At 41.1% G+C, this 23,460-nt stretch overlaps 1 protein-coding gene across 1 annotated transcript; it reads right to left on the bottom strand.

Moving 5' to 3' along the window:
• Window positions 1-34: 34 nt before the first annotated feature.
• zgc:172076 lies at window positions 35-17,638 on the bottom strand. The gene is made up of 9 exons (XM_014170818.3): window positions 17,288-17,638; window positions 16,976-17,022; window positions 14,856-15,054; window positions 12,394-12,548; window positions 10,211-10,343; window positions 6,831-6,987; window positions 6,040-6,163; window positions 2,069-2,258; window positions 35-494 (listed from the first exon to the last, which is right to left on the bottom strand). The coding sequence occupies exons 1-9, from the start codon at window positions 17,301-17,303 to the stop codon at window positions 334-336; spliced, it is 1,182 nt and encodes a 393-aa protein (XP_014026293.1). The 5' UTR covers window positions 17,304-17,638; the 3' UTR covers window positions 35-333.
• Window positions 17,639-23,460: the final 5,822 nt, after the last annotated feature.

The raw sequence follows: 23,460 nt of genomic DNA, 5'->3' as shown, positions 1-23,460 counted from the left end.
TATGGCCATGCAAACAGGTGAAATTATACAAAAATATTTTAAGTCAGTTTTTATATTCAGCACATAAGCATCATTTTTGAACAGTATTTTACTTTTTGATGCAATAAGTCTTTGTACCTATGTCACAGTGTTAATTTAATTAGAACACAGTACAATCAACATTAACATAGTCAGCTGTTAAAACATTGTTGGTTTTAGAAAAACTCATGATCATGTCTTTCTCTTCAAAAGCCCTGTACAGTATTACAATAGCACGCTCCCAGTCAAACTACTAAAATGTGACGTTTGTGTTGATTAGGACAACAGTCCCTTTCCCTCCCATCTTCCTCGGCTCTACTTCTGTAAAGGCACCAGATCATCGATGTTCTCTTCACCCTCTAACCTCTTCTCCATGCGGATGAGCAGCTTGACCCCGTCCACCACTAGCTGCGTGAACCCCACCTCGTCCAAGCCGATTGTCTGGGCATTACTGATGTTATACACCTCACTGCAGTCTAAGGAGAAAGAGGTAAGAAACGTCAGTTATTTCGACCATATCAAAGTAAGGTATGTAAGGACTTCCTTGTCAATTTGGAGGAAATTATAGCAGTATATATATTTTTTTTATCCTTGTAAAAAAAAACTTTCATAATTTAAAGTAACTAACTTATATAGCATATATAGATACTATATACACACACATTATACAATACATGACTAAAAGTATGTGGACACCTGTTCGTCAAACATTTTATTCCAAAATTGTGGGCATTGATGTGGAGTTGTTACCCCCCCCCACTTGCAGCTATAACAGCCTCTACTCTTCTGGGAAGTCTTTCCACTAGATGTTGGAACATTGCTGCAGGGACTGGCTTCCATTCACCCACGAGAGAATTAGTGAGGTCGGGCACTGATGTTGGGTAAATAGGCCTGGCTCACTGTCGGTGTTAAAATTCATCCCAAAGGTGTTTGATGGGGTTGAAATCAGGGCTCTGTGCAGGCCAGTCAAGTTCTTCCACGCCGATCTCTACAAAACATTTCTGTATGGACCTCACTTTGTGCATGGGGGCATTGTCAAGCTGGAACAGGAAAGGGCTTTCCCCAAACTGTTGCCACAAAGTAGGAAGCACAGAATCATTCTAGAATGTCATTGTATGCTGCAGGAGCCTAGTCCGAAACATGAAAAACAGCCCCAGACCATTATTCCTCCTCTACCAAACTTTACAGTTGGCACTATCCATTGGGGCAGGTAAAGTTCTCCTGGCATCCGCCAAACCCAGATTCGTCCGTCGGGCTGCCAGATGGTGAAGCGTGATTCATTACTCTAGAGAACGTGTTTCCACTGCTCCAGAGTCCAATGGCGACAAGCTTTACACCATTCCAGCCGATGCTTGGTATTGCGTATGGTGATCATAGGCTTGTGTGCGGCTGCTCAGCAATGGAAACCCATTTCATGAAGCTCCCGACAAACAGTTCTTGTGCTGACGTTGCTTCCCATAGGCAGTTTGGAACTTGGTAGTCAGGGTTGCAACTGAGGACAGACGATTTTTATGCTCTTCAGCACTCGGTGGTCCCGTTTTGTGAGCTTGTGGCCTACCACTTCGTGGCTTTGCTGTTGTTGCTCCAAGATGTTTCCACTTCACAATAACAGCACTTAGTTGACTGGGGCAGCTCTAGCAGGGCTGAAATTTGATGAACTGACATGTTGGACAGGTGCCATTCTATGAGGGTGCCATGTTGAAAGCCACTGAGCGCTTCAGGAAGCCCATTCTCCTGTTTGTCTATGGAGATTGCATGGTTATGTGCTCGATTTTATACACCTGTCAGCAACGGGTGTAGCTGAAATAGCCAAAGCCACTAATTTGAAGGGATGTCCACATACTTTTGTATCTATAGTGTATATTACACCTAGAGTTATACTCATCAGAATATCTAGAAGAATGATTCATGACCTATATACATTTTACCAATGCCAATTGTACCAAAACTCTGTCAAATGTGCCAAGGAAGCGCTGAAATTCAGAATAGATGTATTCTTTACTCAAATTAGTTTACACTAAAACAATTTCAGCCCGTCCATCTGCATTACCGGTGTTGTCCATGCGGAGGCGCAGTCTCTTGAGGACGTCTTCCAGACGTTTGTATCTGGGCAGGTGTTGCAGCTTGACACGAACGCTAGCCCTCAGGCCGGTCCCCACATCTGCTGGAGAGCTCACTACCCAGCCGAGCTGCTGCTTCCAGATGAATGGGTGCCTCAGCTTTTTGTACAGCGCCTCCAACTGGACAACAAGAGATGGTTATAGCTCATTAGCTTTGCTCCATTAAATATCTATTAATAGACTTGTTTTTTTCACCAGCACAGAAGTTTGGATTGGACATCCATACCACTTTCATACATCATGCTGACCCAAACAATACGCTACCGCTTTAGAGCTTAGTTTGGACGTGGCTCAGAAGTGTGAAAAGGGTAAAAGTTTGGTGGTAGGAATCAGAAATTCAAATGGCCTATGGCTAAGCGAACTGTTAACCAGAGTCTTACAATATCGCTTACCAGTACAGCGGTCAGATACATGGTTGAATTATAAACACCTTCATGCTATGCTGGAACAAAAGCCTGTACACTCGTGTTCAACCTGTGCTTCATTAGATCCAGAATTGCCTACCACTGCCTTAAAGTGGGACTGACAGCATGTTAACTACTTTGCAGATACGAAACAGACAATCCTAACATCAGTAAAAAATATCAAATTCCCAGTTTATGCCACAAAAGCAACTTTATAAGAGGTTTTAAAAATGGGTTATATTTGCCTCAACATTCCATGACATACACTAAGGCATTGTTGGCAGAATACATTGATGCAGTTCAATGCATTATCAGTGATGGAAAAAGTACCCAATTGTGATACTTGAGTAAAAGTATAGATACCTTAATAGAAAGTTAAGTAAAAGTCACCCAGTAAAATACGACTTGAGTAAAATTCTAAAAGTATGTGGTTATAAATATCCAAATTAAATGTAATTGCTGAAATATACTTTATCAAAAGTAAATAATTTCAAATTCCTTATATTAAGCAACGCAGATGGCACCATTTTCTTGTTTAAAACATTAACGGATAGCCAGGGGCAGAATCAACACTCATTTACAAATGATGCATTTGTGTTTAGTGAGTTCGCCAGATAAGAAGCAGTAGGGATGACCACGTGTTCTCTTGACAAGCGCATGAATTGGACCATTTTCCAGTCCTGCTAAGCATTCAAAATGTAATGAGTACTTTTGGGTGTCAGGGAAAATGTATGCAGTAGAAAGTACATTATTTTCTTTAGGAATGTAGTTACTTTTTAGACAACCTTTACTTAAAGTACAAATATATAAAAAAACGACAAAAGTAGTACTTTAAAGTATTACACCACTGTGCATGGTTAATATAATTCACCAATACATTTCTTGGTAGTCCAAAACATATTGCTCTTAGGTTGTAAATCACAGCTGGCCGTGTACATTGTTTGCTGCCTCCATTCGGGATGCATGGTTTCAGTTTCCACTATTCAATATTTCGGACAAAAACTGACAGATTTAACTAAGGCTGGGAATGACAATACAATCAAACTAGCAAGGGCAATGATCACATCAGTCATAACGTGGCTAATAGGCTAGCGTATCTATACTGAACAAACATTAACGCTACAGGCTACAATTTCGACGATTTTACTGAGTTACAGTTCATATAAGGAAATTTGGCAATTTAAATAAATTAAGTAGGCCCTAATCAATGGATTTCACATGACTGGGCAGGGGCGTAGCGATGGGTGGGCCTGGGAGGGGATAGTCCCACCCACTGGGGAGCCAGGCCCAGCCAATCAGAATGAGTTTTTCCCCACACAAGGGATTTATTACAGACAGAAATATTCCTCAATTTCCCACAGGTGAAGAATCCGGATGTGGAGGTCCTGGGCTGGCATGGTTACACGGGGTCTGCGGTTGTGAGGCCGGTTGGATGTACTTCCAAATTCTCTAAAACTGTCAATTAAATTCTCTAGCAACCGCTCTGGTGGACATTCCTGCAGTCAGCAACTTGAGACGTCTGTGGCATTGTATTGTGTGACAAACTGCACATTTTAGTGGTTTTTTATTGTCCCCAGCACAAGGTGCACCTGTGTAATGATCATGCTGTTTAATCAGCTTCTTGATATGCCACCCCTGTTAGGTGGATGGATTATCTTGGCAAAGGAGAAATGCTCACTAACAGGGATGTAAACACATTTTTGAGCTATGGAACATTCCTGGCAACTTTTATTTCAGCTGATGAAACATGGGGACCAACACTTTACATGTTGCGTTTATATTTTTGTTCAGTATATTTATGTAGCAAGCTAAAATTACGGAGCCTAACGTTAGCTAGATAGCTAGCTAGCTGCTAGGAGGATGTAATGTCATTGGAGGAGTGACTGACTGACATTTTCCCCTCCGTATCGTTTTTCGGTGCCTATACACAGCTAGAGATGCAGGTATCATTTGGTTAGCTAGCAATAACTTGAACGACTGTTATTCAGTTAGCATATCTCTTGCGTTCGCAAATTCACTCTGGCTATCTTATCTACTCCGATTTCAGAGCGCAGAATAGCTGATGAATTTACGAATGCGCAATATCCGCTCAATATGAGGCGAAGAAAGTAATAACACAGCTAGAACAATGAGACGGATATATTTCCCTTGATGTATAAATGTGAGGCATCCGCTTGGCGTTTCCACTCATCAAACGCTAGTTAGAGGAAGCCCAGTAGCAGGCAGTGGGTGAAGATGGAACGAGATGGATTTTGATCTCAATGCATTTTTCTGTTCCCAAAACTAGATTATGTTACGAACAGAGTGAACTAGGTTTTGTAGACTTTGCCCTTTGCCAAAGTTTTGAAAAATTGCGTTAAGAAGGGGTGCAAAGGCGAATTGCGTTATTGCACTTCGCAGGGTAGCCGTTCCCTAACGAGAATATGCTGGAGTGCATGAACAGGATCTCGCTAGCTTGTGCTTGTTCTTCCAACTATGACTCATTTGTTTCCATTTGAAACGACAAAACTGTGGTTTATATTGGTTTAGTTATAGTTAGTCACGAACGCTCTAGATAACATGTAAAGCGCCTAACCAGATCTGCTAGGGCGAGTAAAATGGTCAGACTAGAGCTGATCGGCTTTGGTGCATCGGTCTGTGTAGACTCCGGTCCTGGACGAGACGGATGTTTTTATTAGGTTGTATTTGCGTAGACTCTGGTCCTGGACGAGACGGATGTTTTTATTAGGTTGTATTTGCGTAGACTCTGGTCCTGGACGAGACGGATGTTTTTATTAGGTTGTATTTACTGCAGTGTCTATTAAGTCCAAGCGCACGGCCGCGTCCCCACTCGATATTGCTATAGCATTTTCACAAATGCCTTAGTATACGTAATTCCCAAACATTTAAATAATTTATGAAAACTTGTAAATGACCATGTCTAAGTGCTTTCATGACTGGTTGTGTATAAAATCTCTAGAATGACCTATGTTTACCTTTGATGTTAAATGGCATTATACATATCCTTGTAATTCCGATCATAACTATTTTATTAACATTATTATTCTCTTGGCCAAATATTATATTCACAAATGTAAATAGGGTGGAAAAAGTCCTTATTGTGTAGTTTTTTTCCATTGAACTGTTACAATTGTATAAATCCCTGAAACGTATTAGAAGTCATGTATCTGAATGTCTGTTAATGTCTCATTGTCACATATTAATGATGTCCTGAATTATTCATTTTTGGGGGGCGGGGTTCGCCTGGTGTTTTATTATTTAATTTTGTTCATTGTATTCACTGGAATGTCCCTGTATTGATGTGTAATAATGTTATTATTGTTGCAATAAAAACTAAATAAAACGGTAAGAATAAAAAAGTGCTCGCTTAAAAAAACTCATATTTGTCCTCGGTGTATATGAACTGATTTTAATACGATTTCATGTTGCTAAAATCCTGTCAGTTCCACTTTAAGGTAATCATGCATTCAGGATCTGTGTCTTCCGAGGGTACCAACCTTAAGGATGTTGACACAGATACATTGGAAGGCCTCTGCGATGTTGGCGTCATCTCGCGTGGTCACCAATCTGAGGTGGTCGTCAATGTTGACCCATACCACCAGGGTCCCGTCTTTACTGACCCTGCAGAGTGGTAATGGTCATCACAACAGTATCATTGTTCAATGGAGTTACAGGGCCAGTCCTTGCATCTAGAGCGCTGTCTATGAATGTGAGAGTAGTTAGATATAGCCTCGTCCCTCAGCCATATACTAAAACAAGTGGCGTGCTGCTGAAAACATAGCTTTAATCTGTTAGAAGGCCCATTGTGTAAAGGCACCATCTAACTTTCGGTTGTACTGTTTGTACATTTTGAGTAATATTGATTAACCCCAGGACCTGGGTTGAGCTACAGAATCAGCTGGGTTTGTGACACCATGGTATTTTTGGTGCTTCTTTAAAATGGTTTGAATACTATGGGGTTTATTTAAACAGATATTCATGATGATTTACTCCTATACTTACAAGAGTGCACTGCCTCACTTCTCCACTAGATTAGTAACGAACTGTGTTAATGGCAAAACAGGTCGTAGAGCAGTTTTACTTCTCCATCCAGTTTACAACTACTGTGAACTAAAAGGCAAAACAGACCTTAGAGCAGTTATTGCAACATTAACGTGTGAACATTACATTATATTTACGCATTTTTCATTGCACAAAGAATCTTAGTACATAAAAAGGCAAACACACACAAATTGTTTAGGTTGTAAGGAAGGGAACATGCCAGTGGCACTTAAAGAGCAGCACTGACCATACAGCTCTGGAGTCAGGCCAGTCACGGGCCACCCCGTTCCTCAACTGGGAAAGGGAAGGAGCTCCCACTGTCACTCCCTTGTCTTCTTTGTCATGTGACAGTTCTGCCCTTGAGTACAGCTTCCCTGGCAACTCCTCTGCCAATTGGTCCAGGGCTGGAAGAAGTGTCAATCAATCATGTTTGCAGTAGGTGTTAAGGATACAGGTATCCTGTGTGTGTTTTTCTCTCCTTCTCCCCTCACAGGTGACAATCATCATTCCCCAATCAGTCAGTAATCAGAAGACACCTGCTCCTTTTTACATTACCCTATCACATCCCTTTCCCTTGGTTTAAAAACCCAGCCAGTTGTTTTCTCGAGTTCAACCTCTCTCTGTAAGCTCGATCTCTCTGTTTCCATCTCTCTCTCTTTGGATTGAGCTCTCTTTTGTTTTTGCTCCTACATGTCACATTTGTCCGGTACCTGTGAGTATTGTTTTGTTGAAGTGTTGACTGTTTGTTTGATGGTGGGAAAAGGGGGTACCAAGACAAGTTGCCCATGAGCATACAATACCCGTAGGAATACTTTGTCTAAGTACACTAGTTAGAACTGGGCGGACCACCCACTGTATTTTATTGGTTAGTGAGCTAGCTGTTGTTCAAGTAGGCTAGTCTAGTTTAGGGGTGTTTTGGGATTGTTTCTTTCCTTGGGTCCAACTCAGCCCCTCTTCCCGCCGCCCTTTACCGTGTGTTTAAAAATAAACCATGAGTGTTTGACTGTAGACTTAAGTTGTCTGTGGTTTTTGTTCTCATTGTTCCTTTTCACTAGTATAATTTGCATGAGTTATGTTACGGGTCTCGTTTCCATCCCCCCTAGACTGCAGGGCCAAAGGGATTCGTAACAGTAGGTCTGATTGGTTAGTGCAGCGATGCTCTGCTCTATTCTTCAATGACAGCAGTTCTGCAGATTTTTGTCCTTGCCTTTTAGCCAGTGACTTTCTATTTGGGCCAACCAGTAACATCAATTGGGTGAAGCGAAAACCAGCCGAGCTGTGGAACTCAGCCTTGAGCTGTGCACACCTGAATTAATGTATCCTCCTCCTGACTCCATGTACCATTATAATGTTACTTGAAACTACTGTGTGAGAAGGAGCATTGATTGCTTTTGCTTGGTGTCCTCAAGATTGTTAAAATTGATAGCAGCCCTCATATTCATTGTTATTATTTAAATGAATAGTCTAAAACATATCATCTTAAACTGCTGGAGTTAATGAGCTCAATTACATTTAGTTTTAATTGCAGTTGAGGATAAAGTATCACACTGTATTAGAGTTGGTCAATTCCACAAATTACATTTGAATTCAGTTCTCGTTCCATTTAATTCAATTCAAATTCCAGGTCAGTCTTACAATTCAGAGAAAATTCAATTCCTCTGAATTCCAATGTTAGGTCAATTCCAATAATTGAATTCCCAATTATATATTATCCCCAACAATTCTAATTCTAACTTATGTCACTGTTCAGACAGCCTAGCTATACTGTAAATATAGGAATAGAGGTTGAAATTACAAAAAAAAAATCCTACACTATATTTTTGATACTCTGTTAATTCCATTAACTGGGAAATGTAGAAATATTGAATTAAAATTTCAAAGAATGTTTTTACAATTCCAATTAAAAAAGTAGTCTAATTTCAATTCCATAACTTGAAGATTTAAACATGTGAATTTAATTCAAAGTAAATTATTCACTTCATGACTGAATTCAATATTTTAATTGGAATTTCAAATTAAGTTGGAATTGACACCAAACCTGCACTGTGTGTAATATTTGTGTTATGTTGTTACTGGACAGTCGTGGCCAAAAGTTTTGAGAATGACACAAATATTAATTTTCACAAAGTCTGCTGCCTCAGTGTCTTTAGATATTTTTGTCAGATGTTACTATGGAATACTGACATATAATTACAAGCATTTCATTAGTATCAAAGGCTTTTATTGACAATTACATGAAGTTGATGCAAAGAGTCAATATTTGCAGTGTTGACCCTTCTTTTTCAAGACTGCAATCCGCCCTGGCATGCTGTCAATTAACTTCTGGGCCACATCCTGACTGATGGCAGCCCATTCTTGCATAATCAATGCTTGGAGTTTGTCAGAATTTGTGGGGTTTTGTTTGTCCACCTGCCGCGTGAGGATTGACCACAAGTTCTCAATGGGATTAAGGTCTGGGGAGTTTCCTGGCCATGGACCCAAAATATCGATGTTTTGTTCCCCGAGCCACTTAGTTATCACTTTTGCTTTATGGCAAGGTGCTCCATCATGCTGGAAAAGGCATTGTTCGTCACCAAACTGTTCCTGGATGGTTGAGAGAAGTTGCTCTCGGAGGATGTGTTGGTACCATTCTTTGTTCATGGCTGTGTTCTTAGGCAAAATTGTGAGTGAGCCCACTCCCTTGGCTGAGACGCAACCCCACACATGAATGGTCTCAGGATGCTTTACTGTTGGCATGACACAGGACTGATGGTAGCATTCACCTGGTCTTCTCTGGACTTCTCCAAACAATCGGAAAGGGGATTCATCAGAGAAAATTACTTTACTCCAGTCCTCAGCAGTCCAATCCCTGTACCTTTTGCAGAATATGTCTGTCCCTGATGTTTTTCCTCGAGAAGTGGCTTCTTTGCTGCCCTTCTTGACACCAGGCCATCCTCCAAAAGTCTTTGCCTTACTGTGCGTGCAGATGCACTCACACCTGCCTGCTGCCATTCCTGAGCAAGCTCTGTACAGGTGGTGCCCCGATCCCGCAGCTGAATCAACTTTAGGAGACTGTCCTGGCGCTTGCTGGACTTTCTTGGGCGCCCTGAAGCCTTCTTCACAACAACTGAACCGCTCTCCTTGAAGTTCTTGATGATCCGATAAATGGTTGATTTAGGTGCAATCTTACTGGCAGCAATATGCTTGCCTGTAAAGCCCTTTTTGTGCAAAGCAATGATGATGGCACGTGTTTCCTTGCAGGTAACCGTGATTGAAAGAGGAAGAACAATGATTCCACGCACCACCCTCCTTTTGAAGCTTCCAGTCTGTTATTCGAACTCAATCAGCATGACAGAGTGATCTCCAGCCTTGTCCTCGTCAACACTCACACCTATGTTAACGAGAGAATCACTGACATGTCAGCTGGTCCTTTTGTGGCAGGGCTGAAATGCAGTGGAAATGTTTTTGGGGGATTCAGTTCATTTGCATGGCAAAGAGGGACTTTGCAATTCATCTGATCACTCTTCATAACATTCTGGAGTACATGCAAATTGCCATCATACAAACTGATAAAGCAGACCTTGAAAATTAATATTTGTGTCATTCTCAAAACTTTTGGCCACAACTGTAGATCAGAGCACGCAATACCTTTCTTGGCCAGCATGAAGAGCTGTCTACGTTCTCCCCGGCTGCAGTGTGTCGGAAAGCCGAAGTCATCCACACCGCGCACCACACTCACCTCACAGCTCAAGGCGTAATCACGGTCAAAATCATCACCTCCCTACACACACACGCACACAGAAAGTATACATTAATCAGCCAGCCATACACACATACAGAGAGACTGAATGACAAAGCGAGCCATTTAAACACATCTGATATGGATGTACTGGGTAACACTATTGGAATGTCATGCCACAATGCCCTACATACAGTGCCTTGCAAAAGTATTCATCCCCCTTGGCATTTTTCCTATTTTGTGGCATTACAAACTGTAATTTAAATGGATTTTTATTTGGATTTCCTGTAATGGACTTAGACAAAATAATCCAAATTGGTGAAATGAAATGGAAAAAATTAACATGTTTCAAATTCTACAAAATAAAAAACATTAAAGTGATGCGTACATATGTATTCACCCCCTTTGCTATGAAACCCCTAAATAAGATCTGGTGCAACCAATTACCTTCAGAAGTCACATAATTAGTTAAATAAAGTCCACCTTTCTGCAATCCGAGGGTCACATGATCTCAGTACAAATGCACCTGTTCTGAAAGGCCCCAGGGTCTGCAACACCATTAAGCAAGCGGCACCATGAAGACCAAGGAGCTCTTCAAACGGGTCAGGGACGAAGTTGTGGAGAAGTATAGATCAGGGTTGGGTTACAAAAAAAAATCCGAAACTTTGAACATCCCACGGAGCACCATTAAATCCATTATAAAGAAATAGAAAGAATATGGCACCACAACAAACCTGCCAAGAGAGGGCCGCCCACCAAATCTCATGGACCAGGCAAGGAGGGCATTAATCAGAGAGGCAACAAAGAGACCAAAGATAAACCTGAAGGGGCTGCAAAGCTCCACAGCAGTGATTGGAGAATATGTCCATAGGACCACGTTAAGCCGTACACTCCACAGAGCTGGGCTTTGCGGAAGAGTGGCCAGAAAAAAGACATTGCTTAAAGAAAAAAATAAGCAAACAGGTTTGGTGTTCGCCAAAAGGCATGTGGGAGACTCCCCAAACATATGGAAGAAGGTACTCTGATCAGATGAGACGAAAATTTAGCTTTTTGGCCATCAAGAAAACGCTATGTCTGGCGCAAACCCAACACCTCTCATTACCACGAGAACACCATCCCCACAGTGAAGCATGGTGGTGGCAACATCGTGCTGTGGGGAGGTTTTTCATCGGCAGGGACTGGGAAACTGAAACAGGTTTCCCTCAAGAATTTCCCTGTATTTAGCGCCACCCTTCATTCTGACCAGTCTTCCAGTGATTTGAGACCGGGCCGGTGGTTGACCTTCCAGCAGGACAATGACCTTAAGCATACTGCTAAAGCAACACTAAAGTGTTTTAGGGGAAACATTTAAATGTCTTGGAATGGCCTAGTCAAAGCCCAGACCTCAATCCAATTTAGAATCTGTGGTATGACTTAAATATTGCTGTACACCAGCGGAACCCATCCAACTTGAAGAAGCTGGAGCAGTTTTGCCTTGAAGAATGGGCAAAAATCCCAGTGGCAAGATGTGCCAAGCTTATAGAGACATACCCCAAGAGACTTGCAGCTGTAACTGCTGCAAAAGGTGGCTCTACAAAATATTGACTTTGGGGAGGTGAATAGTTATGCACGCTCAAGTTCTTAGTTTTTTTGTCTAATTTCTTGTTTGTGTCACAATAAAAAATATTTTGCATCTTCAAGGTGGTAGGCATGTTGTGTAAATCAAATGATACAAACCCCCCAAAAACCTATTTTAATTCCAAGTTGTAAGGCAACAAAATAGGAAAAATGCCAAGGGGGGTGAATACTTTCGCAAGCCACTGTGGTTGTCATAAACATGACTGAGATCTTGACATAACATCTATCAACAGTTTTTATGACATGTCACATCACATCTTTGGTAGAAGTCTGTTATGAAGTGTGGCACACTGAAATCGTGTGAATAGTCCAAGCGATATGTGACAAATGTTAACTTTTTCATAAAGGCATGAAACGTCGTAGTTGGGATTATGAAGAAACCTTAAAATAAAACTTTTTAACAATATTGAACATTTTTTTTATGTGAAATTGAGATACACTTATAAGACTAGACTCTATGTCCACGCTACAGTACCTTTAAGTTGTCGTGATTAAAGTCACTCTCCTGTAACTTGCTCATCTTGTGGTTTTGGTAGGCCTCAATGACCCGATCAAAGAAGTCACAAAAGAGGATGTAAGACTGGGCGTCACCAGCCACACAACCCACAGTCATGGGTCCATGAAGCTCCCCTGTAGGACAGTACAGGAACAGTATACACACATATAGTAAGTACACACTCACACACTAGTCACACATTGTTATGCATAAGCAGCAGCAGTTATTTCGGATAAGCTAGATGTTAGGACATTGTTTTAGTATTTGTTAAGTGGGTGACTATCGTTATAACCGGCATTTATGATGTAACTGAGCATGGCTTAATGTGGAAGAGATGGCTTCGGGTTTGCAAATGTATTTTAATTGCTCGTTAACAGGTGTGTGTGCATGAGCATATAGATGTTTTCCTACCGTATCAGGACCACAATGTCCTGACAAGTCACCAGAATGCCCTTATAAATTTAGCCTGAATTTGTTAAAATGCAATTTTAGGCTTAAGGGTTAGGTTTGGAGTTAGAGGTTAAATTAATGGTGTGTGGGAACTGTGCTAGGGAATCATAACATACTTTTCGTCTCCACCTCGTCGCAGGCTATATGTATGTATGTATGTATGTATGTATGTATGTATGTATGTATGTAAGTAATGTATGCATGTATGCATACATACAGTGAGGGGAAAAAAGTATTTGATCCCCTGCTGATTTTGCATGTTTGCCCACTGACAAAGAAATGATCAGTCTATAATTTTAATGGTAGGTTTATTTGAACAGTGAGAGACAGAATAACAACAAAAAAATCCAGAAAAACGCATGTCAAAAATGTTATAAATTGATTTGCATTTTAATGAGGGAAATAAGTATTTGACCCCCTCTCAATCAGAAAGATTTCTGGCTCCCAGGTGTCTTTTATACAGGTAACGAGCTGAGATTAGGAACACACTCTTAAAGGGAGTGCTCCTAATCTCAGTTTGTTACCTGTATAAAAGACACCTGTCCACAGAAGCAATCAATCAGACTCCAAACTCTCCACCATGGCCAAGACCAAAGAGCTCTCCAAGGATGTCAGGGACAAGATTGTAGACCTACACAAGGCTGGAATGGGCTACAAGACCATCGCCAAGCAGCTTGGTGAGAAGGTGACAACAGTTGGGGCGATTATTCGCAAATGAAAGAAACACAAAAGAACTGTCAATCTCCCTCGGCTTAGGGCTCCACGCAAGATCTCACCTCGTGGAGTTGCAATGATCATGAGAACGGTGAGGAATCAGCCCAGAACTACACGGGAGGATCTTGTCAATGATCTCAAGGCAGCTGGGACCATAGTCACCAAGAAAACAATTGGTAACACCCTACGCCGTGAAGGACTGAAATCCTTTGATCAAAGGGACGATGGACGGGGCCATGTACCGTCAAATCTTGGGTGAGAACCTCCTTCCCTCAGCCAGGGCATTGAAAATGGGTCGTGGATGGGTATTCCAGCATGACAATGACCCAAAACACATGGCCAAGGCAACAAAGGAGTGGCTCAAGAAGAAGCACATTAAGGTCTTGGAGTGGCCTAGCCAGTCTCCAGACCTTAATCCCATAGAAAATCTGTGGAGGGAGCTGAAGGTTTGAGTTGCCAAACGTCAGCCTCGAAACCTTAATGACTTAGAGAAGATCTGCAAAGAGGAGTGAGACAAAATCCCTCCTGAGCTGTGTGCAAACCTGGTGGCCAACTACAAGAAACATCTGACCTCTGATTGCCAACAAGGGTTTTGCCACCAAGTACTAAGTCATGTTTTGCAGAGGGGTCAAATACTTATTTCCCTCATTAAAATACAAATCATTTTATAACATTTTTGACATGTGTTTTTCTTGTTTTTTTTTGTTATTCTGTCTCTCTCTGTTCAAATAAACCCACCATTAAAATTATAGACTGATAATTTCTTTGTCAGTGGGCAAACGTACAAAATCAGCAAGGGATCAAATACTTTTTTTTCTCAGTGTGTGTGTGTGTATATATATCCTGCGACCAGGTGGAGACTTAAAGTATGTTATGATTCCCTAGCACAGTTCCCACACACACCCTTAACTTAACCTTAACCTCTAACTCTTAACCTCGTCGCATGCTATATATAGGCTTAAGGTGGAGACGAAAAGTATGTTATGATTCCTTAGCACAGTAACCACACACACCCTTAACCTAACCTTAATCCCTAATTCTTTGTTTTTTTGCTGAAAACAAAGGGGATTGAGTACTGTGCTATACTGTACATAGTACCAGTGTAGGAAGTGATAGAGTAGTATAGAGACAGTCTATATACTACTCTATCACTTCCTACACTGGTGGTACTAGTACTATGTACAGTATAGCACAGTACTCAATCCCCTTTGTTTTCAGCACATAAAGATCTAGCGACAAGCGTTCCCTATAGATTGCGTAATGCCTGTTGACGTCACCTCGTTCCTCGAGGCCCGGGCGTATGACATCATCAAAGATGACCCCGCTCTGGGTGGCACGGTTGAACTGGCGAGTATACAGTTTTGGAGTCAGGATGCTCGCCATACACGTGTAGTTGTATTTTAGGGTAGGGAACTCCTCTTCGGGGGAACCTCTCTTCAGGTTGAACAGGGACATGGGGTCTGTAGGGACCAAGGTCTGGGCGGACAGGATGTGGTCAGACGGGACAATATAATAGAGTATAAACGTTATTGGCCTTGAAGGCCGTTTGTCTAGAACATACCAGTAGACTACATAGAATAGCATGAGAATTTCAATTCCTAAATGGAAATGCATACACTATGGCCCATATTGGCCTACACATAAAGATGCAGACCAATACCATACAAATAGAATAGTTCTAAGGTAACCTCATCCCCAGGTTATTGCACACAGCGCATATATGTAAGTCTGGTACATCAACGATTCAAAGTTGGCCTTAGTGGGAGTGACCATAGAATTCTATGGGAGTGATGATTTGTCATGGGGTATTGTGTGTAGATGAGTGAGAGAGAATCTATTTAATCAATTTTGAATTCAAGCTGTAGCTCAACAAAATGTGGAATAAATTAAGGGGTATGAATACTTTCTGAAGGCACTGTTTCGGCTTCCCAGCCAAAACAGTTCAGAAGAATTTGTGCATATATTATGACGACATTTTGTGACTCTTATGTTCGTTTTAGACTTTTTGTTGTTGGGTTTTTTGGCTGTTCGGGCACACAAAATGTTTTCTCAAGGCAAGCCGAAGTCGGTAGCCGAAGTTTACTCTGTGTCTGTGATTGGTTAACAGTAGGGATTCTTCAATAGTCGTTGTCATTCAATGAGAGACAACTAATTTTCATGCACATTTTTTTACTTGAGAAATACTGGACCAAACATCTTAGATGTAAAATTGCACGCTTAAGATGTCCTCTGCAAAAATGTCAAAATGAATGACAGATTTCTTGAGTAATCTTAGATTAATTCGGACTATTTTGAGTAAGTGTATACTGGCTAAGGTATCTCAAAATGGACAAACAGTATTATTGCCACTTTTTTTCTCATTTTCAACCAAAGGTCTTTTAAGGAAGTATGCTGGCACACTTGCTCGGTTCGTCACAAAATGCGGTCATAATATATGCACGAACTGTTCCGGCTGTGGAGCATGCTGACGCCTTTAATTAACTCTCCACCATAGAGAACGATAGAGGCCTCTAGTGGCCAAAAGGCTGATTTGGCATGGTTAGCGCCACTTTAAAGTATTCCAAGTAGTCAACTGGGTGGGATTCCTATGGATTGTTGCCTCGGGCGCACTAGCGGTTCTGGGGGGGCAGTGCCCCTGTGACAATAAATTTGGACCCCCTTGTGGCCCCCCTAAATCTGGAGTATGAAATCATTTTTACATACATTTTTGATATCGTTCTTTTTTTACATCCGTTATTAGACTGGCAACGATGATGATTATGAACATGGTCTTTTGCCTGCAATGCAGTGAAGAAAACGATATGACAACAATAATGTCTAATGTAACTGGCCCCTCTAACACTACAACTGGCCCCAGCTTGCCCCCCCCCCCAGTTGAAATGGTCTAGAACCGCCACTGCTCGGGTGTTGCCCATGCTGTCACAGATGCGCTATAATGACAAAGATATAAAGTCCTCTATTTTTATAATGACTACATACAGTATCTTCGGATTTTCCTGATGGATTTTCAGTTCATGAATTAAATTCTAATTGAGTTCATTATTTAACTGGACCCTTGGTAGGTTTCAAGAAGGCACACAACAGAAAATGTTTTAACACAATTTTGCAATGGAAACCTAATGAGCATTTTTTTTGGGGGGGGGGGAGACAAGGCCAGGTAATCCCTCCCTGTTTCAGTCCATTGTCTTCCATTCGATGCCTAATGAACATGACGCTGGTCTTGAGTCTGCCTTGTTGTCCGACCAGATGTTTGAAAACACAGTAGGAATTGCAAGGCTGCGATGGCTTTCGTCCACATAGCTTAGTCCTTAGTTACCCTGCACAGTAGGAATATAGAACATCAATCCCTGCTAGGCAGTGAATTAGATTGGATCAAAACGGTTCCCAAAAGTATTACCTCGAGATGGGGCCTGTACTTTGCTTCCAAAGCGTACGTGATGGGGGCTGTAAGAGAAGTTTTACGTCAGGAATGCAGTATAGTGGCATTTATATTCTTAATCTCTAATCAAAATCATAACGCAAAGGAATTTAAGGTGTGAGCTCTACCAAGTTCTATTAGTTGCCTGGTTGAAAATGTCTCTCAGCCATGCTGAACTGTAGCCTGTGTGTGTAGGGAAAAACAACTTGCCATTTGCAGTCATTTTGTTATTTTCGTTTTGACAATGTGAACGAGCATGCATTTATGCCACAAAATGGTGGCGTCACTTACGTTTGATCTTCCACATCTCGTCAAATGAGAACTACTTTGGTGGCTGGCAGTCTGGACTTCGTGGCCTGGGTATAGGGTGGTAGTGGAGGTGATAGTACGGTCCCAACTCTTCTCTCAACGCTGAACAAAAGAGCTAAGAATAGCAGTGGAGTCTCGTCATCCCCAGTTTTGACTGTCCAAGTCCCACCTGACACGCTCATCTTTACAAAGTGGTGCGACGGTCGCCGGTGTCATGTTGCGTGGCCCTAACAATGTCAGTCTTTTTATAACTCAATGTAAATTAGCACTGCTAGGATGTGGTGGATGGGTGTTCACGCAAACGTAGAGTTGATTTAGGATAGGCACACCATAGCAGTGAATGGTGCTAAATGGAAGAATCCTGATTTGGAGGAGGTTCCCCCAGGGCTCAATGTTTAGTCAAAGTTACTGACAGCTAGCCTAGTCACAGATCTGTTTGTGCCATCATGTCAACTACATGTCAACTCCATATTTGGCATGACAGTGAGTGACAAAGACATGACATGAAGCACAGAAAGATCTGGGACCAGACTAAATTATCACTGGTGCATTTTATATATTTCTAAAGAAAGTGTAAATAATTGTTTTAAAGGTGCAATCTGCAATATCTACAGCTGTTCGATGGTAATATAAATGAATGATGATACCCACTGATTACATTTCTCCAGCCACGTCCAGCCACCAAAAAGCAGGGCTGCCATATAGTTGGTAAAAAAATGAAACAGAATCAGGGATTGTGCCCTTGATAGACCATTAAGAGAAGTTTCAAAATACAGAGTGGCTGCAGATCTAAATTCTCTAGAACCATTTTCCCAAAAGCTAAATCCAAAGCTTCTGCGCATGTGTGGGATAACAGAACCGAACATAATAGCATAGTATAACGTTACTGTAAGACAAAAAACACCACCTAATTTCGTATGAGATTTAGGATGATTGTGAGAATGGTAGCATTTTTCTCTCATGGCCAAAACCCTAGGCGCACCACTAGGCAAAATGTGTTTTGTTTGAAACAAAACACAGGTATGCTAACAGCTTAACACCATCTGCTCTATAATTTGCTCCCTGTACATAATTCAAATAAAACACTGTACTTCGAAACAACACTGTACACAATTCAAGAAGATCTAATGCGTATTCCCATGAAACTGATTAAGATCAAATGGTTGGCATGCAGATGCTGCATTGTCATTTCACAGGTCACCCTCCCTTCGAGAAATGTGAAGGGAGGGTGACCACAAAAATTGGTGCTTAAAGTAGAGGTAAAGAAACACATGGCCAGAACATGATTTGGATCTCCAAGGGGGCGGTTACCTTCGGATCTGCAGCCTCAGCCAACAAAATATGCAGCCAATCATTATACATTTATTAATAAATAGCCTTTATTGAATAATGAGAACAGTTGTTTTTAATGCAAAAATCAAATCTATATCAACTTTAGCTTTCTGTGACAACAGTACACACGTTTACAGTCATTAACACTGTTTGGAAGTTAAACTGTGATATACGGCTCTGACAATCAGAGGTGGCTGTGACAGTAAAATCCTATCGGTGAGGTAGGTGCGTGCGTATATCGGTCCAATCCTCTCTGATCTTCACAGGTGTATCTTTCAATAATGTAAGGCATGTGTATTTATGTATTAAATCATAGATTTCAAAAGGCTTAGACGACTTTCCTGTAAACCATCCCAAACTATTATTGTTCTGTGTAAGATGTCTGCCCTATTACATTTCAAATATTGTTGTAGTTTAATAATTGTTCACGTTTCATGTCCAAATCATCCTAAAGTGTCTGAAATTGCTTATGTAGCTGAATTAAGTTAAGCTATAAGATTTGAAACACGAAAAATGCTGATATACGGGATTGTTGTTGGGTCACACATGCTAAAAAGTTAGCATTTGGAGACAGTGGCCAGGGAAACTAAAACAAAGCAGGATTGCTGTATTATCTTGTCTGAAGATAAGGAAACCTATAATGAGGTTAAACTATCCCTTTTAAGGGGAAATCCACATAACAAAGCAGTCAGCCTGGAGAAATGTAACCACTCTCGAATTCATAGACAAAGCTATGAATGCAAGGACGGATCAACCAAGATAACAAAACATTGGAGGACTTACATATTAGTGATATATACTTGTTGATTCTTGAAGAATATAACGTATAAATGCCATGAGCTTAGATAAACTGTCGTACCCAATCAGAACCCAAAATACAAGCTTATATTTGGAGTTCTGATAGGGTACCACAGCTTAACTCTAAGCTCAAGAATCAACAGGTATATATCACTTATAATATATTTCCAAATTGGATGTAGCAACTGCAGATTGCCCCTTTTTATTTTTTATTTTTTTTAAGTTTTGTCGTGGAAATTCATAGTGCTGAGCGAGACTTTGTCATTGCTTCAAACAATCATCTTTATTTAATATTGATTAATTAGAATGAAGCTGGTCGACCACACACTCCAAAGTGTGTGTTGCCGTGAGCTTAACCTTAAATGAAAAAACAGATCTTATATACAGTAGGAGACCCAAAAATGCTTAGTCATGGCTGGTTCTACTCCCCCATCCTGGGTGCAAAAGCCATCCTGGGTGCATCCTGTGGTCATCTGTACCCGGTGCCATTTCCCAAATGCAAGAATGATTAGACACAATAACGGATTGTTCTACTCCTCCAGCTATCTCTATCTCGGGTCACACACACCACATCTTATCTATGGAATGCCAGCTGTAGGTTTTTATCACCAAGTCATGAATCAATTGTCAACTCAAGCTCCAGAGGCCCAACTCAGTCCCACAGACACAGATGAGAGAGTACTCATCATAGCTATTCGATTCATAAACAATATTATAACATAATCTTGTAATTTATCTACCATAGGTATATGTTGAAATGTTAACATTTGTTTCCTTAAACCACAAGATATGTGTGCCATGTCTACTTGTACTTTTTGTTGAACATTTACTTTAACTTCCAGCACCTGCCCAAAGTTACTGGATCTGTCTGTCATCATTTTTTCCCCAAATGTTCCAATCTGATGGGCTGAACTTTCTTTATGAGACTTAAGGCATTTACATACATGTAATGTATATATTTGCTTTCATATTTCTGTAAAGTATAACTGTGTTTCTGTAGATTCAGACAGAATGACAAGGCTGTCATTTTGACAAGACTACGGTTGAAGTGTCAGCTTTTTGAATAAACTAGCACCATTAATTCATAAATATGGTTGTTGTGGTCCATTCATGTGTGTTGTTACTCTTCCCTTATTTTTAAGGCTTAGGCTGGGATTCCATAATGGAACAGCGTACTAGCCGTTAATGCACCTTTTTAAAGGCAATTTCTTTCTCATAGATCACATAAATTTTCTTCCGCTTAGTTCACTGCTCTGTAACGTGCCTCGGATTGAATCCCAGCCTTGGTATTTCAGTATTTACCCAGAAAAGCACCCCATTCCCATAGAAATGTATAATACAGCTGCATACCTGTATCTGAAGTGTCCTTTTTATTATGCATTGGCATCCCATAATGTTTTTACATGAAAGCTCACATAATGTTGCTTTACCGTTAACACAGTCATGAGAATAATGACCCGCACACACTGTCATTGTGGAGGTTCATGTCCATCCCACAGTGGTTTCAGATACAGTACGTAGGAAAATGTTACTAAAGATTGTTCCCCGCCAATCTCTATCAAAGGCATTATAGAACAAATGAATGGCATCTCACAACCACAGTCTACATATTTACTGGCTGAATATGAGATGTGATGCACATAAGTGTTATGCATGTAAACACAATGTAAGGAACAAACCATGTAACAAACTTCAAATAAAACATAGTATTTTGAAACAACACTGCATATAATTCAAGAAGATCTAATGCGTATTCCCATGAAACTTATTGGGATCAAATGGTTGGAATGGAGATTCTGCATTGTCATTTCACTAGTAAATATAATTATCGTTCACAATTGACAGTGAGAAATGGGAAGGTAGGGTGACCACAGAAATTGGTGGGTAAAGTAGAGGTAAAGAAACACATGGCCAGGATGTGATTCGGATCTTCAGCTCTGGGGAAGAGGCTTCCAGGGGAGCTAACAGGGCGGTTACCTTCGGATCTGCAGCCTCAGCCTAGAAAATATGGAGCCAAACATTATACATTCATTGAAAAATAGCCGTATTGAATAATGAGAACAGTTTTAATGCAAAAATCAAATGTATATCAACTTTAGCTTTCTGTGAGACCAAATGATCATGCCTTCCCTCATTATACAACAACTGTCTGTTGTATGCTTAAAGTTCTGTGTGGCAAGATATGAGAGACTAAAGATGGCTTGCTGTATCTCTGCAAGAGAGCAAAATTAAACAACTCAAACAATTAACTTATGGCTAATAATTGGTAACTACTAGGTTTCCAGCATTAGTTAATTTGTCTTGTGCTGCAAAACTACTGTTTGGATTCGTGTAGTTCACTAAACAATGGTTACAGTGTTAAATATTTTTTTCTTGTTATGCTTGAGTGCCATTTTGTTGTACTCATCCCGGAAACATAGGCCGGCATTCAATGCAATACTCGGTATAGAGCAGCACATTGCATTTTACGTTTTAAAGTATATTTACGTTTGAGCCGACATGCACAGTGTTTACCATGAATGGGTTGTGTCGTGGAAAATTCATACTGAGAGAGACTTTGTCATTTCTTCAAACAATCATCTTTATTTAATATTCATTAATTATTGCAATAATGAGACTAGTCAACCCAACACTCGACTGTTGGGCCGAGTAGCCTAACCTTTACAGACATTGCAGAGTTTTTATATAACTGATACTAAAGATGCTTAGTCATGGCTGGATCCACCCCTCCCATGCCGATTGGGGGCACCATAAGCCACTTTGGGTTTATCCTGTGGTCATCTGCCTCTGGTGTTGTTTCCCAGATGCAAGAAAGACTAGACACAATAAAGGTTTTGTTCTATTCCTCCAGGCTCTATCTCTTGGTTACACCCACCACATTTATCTATGGAATGCCAGCTGTAGGTTTTTAGGCTCCTCTCAGCTCACACAGACATTTAATAGAACATAAATGTCATACTATTAGTTAAATATACACTGCTCAAAAAAATAAAGGGAACACTTAAACAACACAATGTAACTCCAAGTCAATCACACTTCTGTGAAATCAAACTGTCCACTTAGGAAGCAACACTGATTGACAATAAATTTCACATGCTGTTGTGCAAATGGAATAGACAACAGGTGGAAATTATAGGCAATTAGCAAGACACCCCCAATAAAGGAGTGGTTCTGCAGGTGGGGACCACAGACCACTTCTCAGTTCCTATGCTTCCTGGCTGATGTTTTGGTCACTTTTGAATGCTGGCGCCTTGTGCTCTTCACAGATGAAAGCAGGTTCCCACTGAGCACGTGACAGAGTCTGGAGACGCCGTGGAGAACGTTCTGCTGCCTGCAACATCCTCCAGCATGACCGGTTTGGCGGTGGGTCAGTCATGGTGTGGGGTGGCATTTCTTTGGGGGGCCGCACAGCCCTCCATGTGCTCGCCAGAGGTAGCCTGACTGCCATTAGGTACTGAGATGAGATCCTCAGACCCCTTGTGAGACCATATGCTGGTGCGGTTGGCCCTGGGTTCCTCCTAATGCAAGACAATGCTAGACCTCATGTGGCTGGAGTGTGTCAGCAGTTCCTGCAAGAGGAAGGCATTGATGCTATGGACTGGCCCGCCCGTTCCCCAGACCTGAATCCAATTGAGCACATCTGGGACATCATATCTCGCTCCATCCACCAACGCCACGTTGCACCACAGACTGTCCAGGAGTTGGCAGATGCTTTAGTCCAGGTCTGGGAGGAGATCCCTCAGGAGACCATCCGCCACCTCATCAGGCACATGCCCAGGCATTGTAGGGAGGTCATACAGGCACGTGGAGGCCACACACACTACTGAGCCTCATTTTGACTTGTTTTAAGGACATTACATCAAAGTTGGATCAGCCTGTAGTGTGGTTTTCCACTTTAATGTTGAGTGTGACTCCAAATCCAGACCTCCATGGGTTGATAAATTGGATTTCCATTGATTATTTTTGTGTGATTTTGTTGTCAGCACATTCAACTATGTAAAGAAAAAAGTATTTAATAAGATTAT

Source organism: Salmo salar, chromosome 02, assembly GCF_965601325.2.
Source record: "Salmo salar chromosome 02, fSalSal1, whole genome shotgun sequence".
Classification (NCBI taxonomy): Eukaryota; Metazoa; Chordata; class Actinopteri; order Salmoniformes; family Salmonidae; genus Salmo; species Salmo salar.
Note: the sequence above shows the minus strand (reverse complement) of the source record. Positions and strands in the feature narration are given on the sequence as shown.

Excerpts from the sequence above, each read along its gene's own strand:
- zgc:172076 (XM_014170818.3), bottom strand. Across the intron at positions 6,988-10,210 it reads CTTCATGCTGGCCAAGAAAG|CCCTGGACCAATTGGCAGAG; the intron begins GTATTGCGTGCT and ends CACTTCTTCCAG. Across the intron at positions 2,259-6,039 it reads TCTGTGTCAACATCCTTAAG|TTGGAGGCGCTGTACAAAAA; the intron begins GTTGGTACCCTC and ends CTTGTTGTCCAG.